Raw genomic sequence first — 6,000 nt, 5'->3', positions numbered from 1 at the left:
ACGACTTCGGAGAGGAAGGCGCGACCTCGATCGCTGAGGAGTTCCCGAGGTGCGCCGTGTCGAAGCACGAAGCGATGTAGGACGAAAGAGGCTACATCCCGCGCTGTAGCACTTGGTAAAGCAGCAGTTTCGGCGTAGCGTGTCAAATGATCAATAGCAACTACGATCCACCGATTGCCGTCTGGTGTCATAGGAAGCGGGCCGTATAGGTCGATGCCGACGCGATCGAAGGGTGTCGCAGGGCACGGGAGCGGCTGCAAGGCACCAGATGGGCGTAAAGGCGGCGATTTGCGGCGTTGACAGTCAAGACAGCACCGAACAAACTTGTGTACAAAATTGTACATGCCGCGCCAGTAGTAGCGGTGGCGAATTCGTTCGTATGTCTTGAAGACTCCAGCATGGCCACACTGCGGATCGTTGTGGAAAGCAGCACATATTTGAGACCTTAAGCTGCGGGGAACCACCAGAAGCCACCGACGACCGTCAGGAGTGTAATTGCGTCGGTGCAGTAGCTGGTCACGAATGGCAAAATGAACTGCTTGGCGTCGGAGGGTTCGGGATACAGGGATGGTCGACGATCCAGAAAGATAGTCGAAAAGAGAAGCGATCCACGGGTCACGACGTTGTGCGGTTGCAAAGGAGTCCATGTCGAGAGATGACACGTAATGTGCGGAAGTTGTTGCGCAGGCCGAGTCTGGAGGTAAAGGTGAACGAGACAAGGCGTCTGCGTCGGAGTGTGTGCGTCCACTGCGGTATACGACGCGAATGTCGTACTCCTGGATGCGTAGTGCCCAACGGGCTAGGCGGCCAGTGGGATCTTTCAAGTTGGCGAGCCAACAAAGCGCATGGTGATCTGTGACCAAGTCGAATGGGCGCCCGTACAGATATGGTCGGAACTTGCCAAGTGCCCATACTAAAGCCAAGCACTCTTTTTCGGTCACGCTGTAATTGGCCTCAGGCTTCGTCAGTGTGCGACTCGCATAGGCGACTACATATTCGGGGTAGCCCGCCTTTCGTTGGGCGAGTACGGCGCCGAGACCGACCCCGCTGGCATCTGTATGTACTTCAGTTGCAGCTGACGGGTCGAAATGGCGAAGAATAGGTGGGGAGATGAGAAGACGACGCAGCGTAGCAAAGGCGGAGTCACATGCAGGGGACCAGCAGGAGAGGGCGGCGTCACCGCGTAGAAGCTGAGTCAAAGGCGCCATGATCGATGCGAAATTTCGAACAAAGCGCCGGAAATATGAGCATAGGCCCACGAAGCTGCGAAGTTCTTTGATGGTCTGAGGCTTCGGAAACTCGGCGACTGCTCGAAGTTTTGCAGGATCGGGTAGAACGCCGTGCTTGGACACAACGTGGCCTAAAATGGGGAGCTCTCGCGCGGCGAAGCGGCACTTCTTGAGGTTCAGTTGAAGGCCAGCATTCGTTAGACAGGTCAAAACTTGTCTGAGGCGGAGCAGGTGAGTAGGAAAATCCGGCGAGAAAACCACGACATCGTCGAGGTAACACAGACATATAGACCACTTGAGGCCACGCAGCGTGTTGTCCATGAGTCGTTCAAAGGTGGCAGGGGCGTTACAAAGCCCGAAAGGCATCACCTTAAATTCATATAAACCGTCAGGCGTAATGAACGCGGTTTTCTGGCGATCGGCCGCAGCCATCGGGACCTGCCAGTACCCTGAACGCAAGTCAAGGGACGAGAAGAATTCTGCTCCCTGAAGACTGTCGAGGGCGTCATCGATGCGCGGCAAAGGATAGACGTCTTTGCGCATTACCTTATTTAACCGACGGTAGTCGACGCAAAAGCGAATAGACCCGTCCTTCTTGCGAACGAGAACGACAGGAGATGCCCAGGGACTGTGCGAAGGTTGAATAACATCACGGCGCAGCATATCTTCGACTTGGGTGGTAATGACACGACGCTCTTCGGCAGAGACGCGATATGGTCGTTGACGTAACGGCGGATGTGAACCGGTGTCAATGTAGTGCTGCACTTCCGACGTGCGGCCCAGCTGAGGTTGTGAAACGTCGAATGAACTACGAAATTTGTGCAGGAGATCAAGAAGGTCGGCGCGTTCGGCAGGTGTGAGGGTATCGGCGATGGCAGGCGAGAACGCAACCCTGGACGTTTCCTCAAGCGCGGACATCGAAGATGGTTGGCCGGGGTCGACGTCAAAAGAGTCTCCAGGGACGTCAACCAAAGAAGAAGAGTCGAGGAGTTCCACGAAGCCAAGGCATTCACCAACGAGCAACGTAATAGGCGCACAGAGGGGATTGTAAAAGGATATATTGCTGCAGCCGCCAGCCATGTCAAGCGTCGCGAAGGGTAGTGGGAGAGATTTACGGCTCATGAAGACGTCGGACGGCGTGAAGAGGACCGTTGCATCAGCGATGGCATCGCAAAAGACGGGTACGAGGGCGAAGGAGCCAGGTGGAATATCTGTGTCCTCGCGCACGGTAAGCTTAGAAGGGCGGTCGCAATCTTCGTCCAAGGGTGCGTCACAAGGGGAAAATTCAACTTCGGCGCGTGCGCAGTCGATCACGGCTTTATGACTGGATAAGAAGTCCCATCCGAGGATGACGTCATGCGAGCAGGTGGGAAGAACAATACACTCGACGATGTAAACAATGCCGTGAATAAGCACACGTACAGTACAGGCTGCGTGCGGAGTGACGTGCTGCGCGCTTGCCGTACGAAGCGACAGTCCAGAAAGCGGCGTGGTCACCTTGCGCAGCGAACGGCACAGTTTGGCGGCTATCACAGAAACGGCTGCGCCGGTATCCACAAGAGCGAATGCTGGAACACCTTCGACACAAATTTCGACCACGTTAGCAGGAGAGGCGCGAGGACTTTGACAGTTCGAATGGGGCGCAGTTCTTGCCTCTTGAACTGCGACGTTCAGTTTTCCTGGTCAGGTGGTGAGGGTCGCCGACGCATTGGGGAGAGCGAGCGTCGGCGAGGGGATGGCGAGCGACGCGAAGGAAATTCTGGGATGTCAGCACGAGCATACGGTTGGGGGGAAGGAGCGGCGTATTGGCGAAATGGCTGGCTGCCGTACTGGAAGGGCCGCGAGGCGTCGCCGAACGCTTGAGGACGACGGCGGCAATATCGGGCGACGTGTCCGGGAGTGCAGCAAGAATAACAGATGGGTCGATTGTCAGGTGTCCGCCAAGGATTAGCACGCGGTGCGGTCCAAGATGTAGCATGGGCTTCCGGTGGCAGCGGTTGGGACTGGGTCGTGAAAGACGCCGGTGGAGGCCTGCGTACTGCCTGGGCGTACGTAAGAGGCGCGGCCACAGGCAGGACTGGCTGCGCATAGGTGAGAGGCGTGGCGACAGGCTGCACTGCCCGCGTAGAGGTGAGATTCACGGCTGCAGGCGGCTGATGTGGTGCGGAAGGGACAACTTGGGCGACCTCTTCGGAAATGAGGGTGCGGAGCGTGTTTGGAAGACGGGACGTGGGCTCCTGAGTGAAGGGGACTAAAGAAAGTTGGCGGGCAACTTCCTCACGCACAAAGTCCTTTACCCGCTGAAAGAATGAAGATGGGTCGTACACGTTGTCAAGGCTCGCCAACAAGTCGTCGCTACCCAAAGGACGCCGAGTCGAAGCGCGTTGCTTCCTTAACTCATCGTAACTTTGGCAGAGGCTGACAACTTCAGACACAGTGCGCGGATTCCTGGCTAGGAGCATCTGGAATGCGCCGTCATCGATGCCTTTCAGTATATGGCGAATTCGCTCAGCTTCGGGCATTGCGGCGTTGACTCGTTTACAAAGGTCCACGACGTCTTCTATGTAGCTTGTGAACGTTTCCGCCGTCTGCTGTGCTCGGGCGCGCAAGCGCTGTTCGGCACGCAGCTTGCGAACAGCGGGTCGGCCGAACACTTCCGTAAAGGTAGTCTTGAAGACTGACCATGTGGGCACGTCACTTTCGTGGTTGTGAAACCACAGTTGGGCAACACCAGCCAGATAAAAGATGACGTGAGTTAACTTGGCTGGATCATCCCACTTGTTGTGTGCGCTCACCCGTTCATATGACGCAAACCAGTCTTCTACGTCTTCGTCGTCTGCACCGCTGAAGACCTTGGGGTCCCGTTGTCGTGGAACGCCGGTGCAGGTGACGGACTGTGGCGTCGGTGCCGTTTGGGAGGAGCTGTCGGTCATGGCGGGTGGTAGCGTTCTTGATCGCAGCTCCAGGGTTTCAAGCGACGGGGTTTGAGTCCCAGCACCTCCACCAATTGAGAGAAGGTTTATTGGCGGCTCCTAATGCAAAGGCACAGCAACCGGGAACGGCGAAGCAGCCCGAAGCACTGTCCAAACGGACGCCAGCAATCAACAGCGCGAGCCGAGACGAGCCGCGCGTTGGCGATGCGGCTGTGCCGCGAGGCGCGTCTTCTTCTTCACAATCCATACATACATACATACATACATACATACATACATACATACATACATGAGTGCACCATCCGTGCAGGGGCGTGACCACGCAAGTGCATGACGCCGGCGTTCGTCGCAGGTACATGACGGCATTGGGCAACGTGGTCGTGGTGAAGATGAACTACCGGCTGGGAGCGTTCGGCCTCCTCTACAGCGGCCAAAAGTACGCGCCCGGCAACATGGCCCTCTACGACCAATACCTGGCCCTGCTGTTCGTCCGCGAAAACATCGCGCTCTTCGGCGGCGACCCCGACAAGATCACCGCCTTCGGGAACAGCGCCGGCGCCATGTCCATCGGCCTCATGGTGAGCGAGATCGCGAAAGTCAACAATCCCAAAGAAGAATCTGAGACGACCTCAACAACTAAATCTCTAGGACGGGTTTGAAGAGCCGAACTGAAAGAAGCAAATGACCAGGAGAGACAGAAAAAGGTCGTCGCTGTTCTAACAACTTAGGAGAGCGACGTCCTCTTTCGGTCTCTCTTAATCCTTCGTTTATTTCAGTTGCGCTGTGCAAGCCAGCCGAAGCTGCGAACGCACTTGCTCAGTCGAATACCAGTCTAACGCAATTCCACTTCGGCGAAATTGGTTGATAAATGAGCAGCATGTACAGTCGCGGACAGAATAAAATGGACCACAGGATCTCCGAAAACGTTCAATACCCGAGCAGCCTGTAGCAGTCACCAGTAAAGCTGCCCACGACAACGTTGTTAGCATATTCTAGTCGAGGTCCAAAATGCAAATACCAGATTGCGTGGTGAGGTTGCGGAGATATTCAGCTTTTTTCTTAGATTTCATGGTCCGTAATATTTTGTCGCCGGGTGTACATCAGTGCTTCAACGTGTTTAGCTTGTCAGGCCAATCTCGGAGGCCGTGCTCTGCCTTAAGAGGAAGCTTTAGCTCGGGCCCAACTCCGACGCGGCCTATTCAAATACATGTAAAAACGCAAAAACGTTTTTCTGAGATAACCCCTGGACCGATTTTGATGAAATTTGTTGCATTTGAGAGAAAAAGTTAAATTCTAGTGACTGTTGGAAGTGGAATTTTGATTTAGGGCTTGAATTTTGTTAAAAGGATTTTCAAAAATTCAGTCGTTTGAAAAAAATAGAAGCACGAAGTTTACAATCTAATAGCTCTGCATCAAGAACAGATATCGCGATTCTGTAAACGGCATTCATTAGACCATTCAAAGCGGACAAATTTGTTATGTCAGTTTACATCTTACGTGAATTTGTTACGTTGTTTACAAGGGTTCTTCAAAAGTTGTAATTACACATTTCCCCATTTTTTGAGGTTCATGTGTAACATATCAATTTTGTCCGCTTTAGATGTGCTATCAGGTACAATTCACAGAATTGCGATATCATTTTTCTTGCTGAGTTACGGAGTTATAAACTTGATAGTTTCGTTTTCTGAAAATTTGCGATTTTTGCCAAATTTTTATAAAAAATTGACGACCTAAATCGAAAATTCAAAACCAACAGCCACTAGATTTTAAGTTTTTCTTTTAAATGCAGCAAACCCCGTCAAATTTGGTGCAGTGGTTGCCTAGAAAAACGAATTCTC

At 53.5% G+C, this 6,000-nt stretch overlaps 2 protein-coding genes across 4 annotated transcripts in view; one reads left to right on the top strand and one right to left on the bottom strand.

The window, feature by feature from the left end:
- LOC139048892 (acetylcholinesterase-like) overlaps positions 1–6,000 on the top strand; it is a 37,512-nt gene that overhangs the window by 10,915 nt on the left and 20,597 nt on the right. For both annotated transcript variants that reach the window (XM_070523815.1, XM_070523816.1), the window contains exon 5: positions 4,515–4,740. In XM_070523815.1, the coding sequence (XP_070379916.1) occupies positions 4,515–4,740 (226 nt within the window). The remainder of the gene's footprint in view (positions 1–4,514; positions 4,741–6,000) is intronic.
- LOC139048890 (lysosomal alpha-glucosidase-like) overlaps positions 1–6,000 on the bottom strand; it is a 108,269-nt gene that overhangs the window by 96,242 nt on the left and 6,027 nt on the right. The gene's annotated exons all lie outside the window — the stretch shown is intronic.

The sequence above is a fragment of the Dermacentor albipictus genome, chromosome 8 (assembly GCF_038994185.2).
Source record: "Dermacentor albipictus isolate Rhodes 1998 colony chromosome 8, USDA_Dalb.pri_finalv2, whole genome shotgun sequence".
Taxonomy (NCBI): domain Eukaryota; kingdom Metazoa; phylum Arthropoda; class Arachnida; order Ixodida; family Ixodidae; genus Dermacentor; species Dermacentor albipictus.
This window is presented reverse-complemented; position numbering and strand designations above follow the sequence as displayed.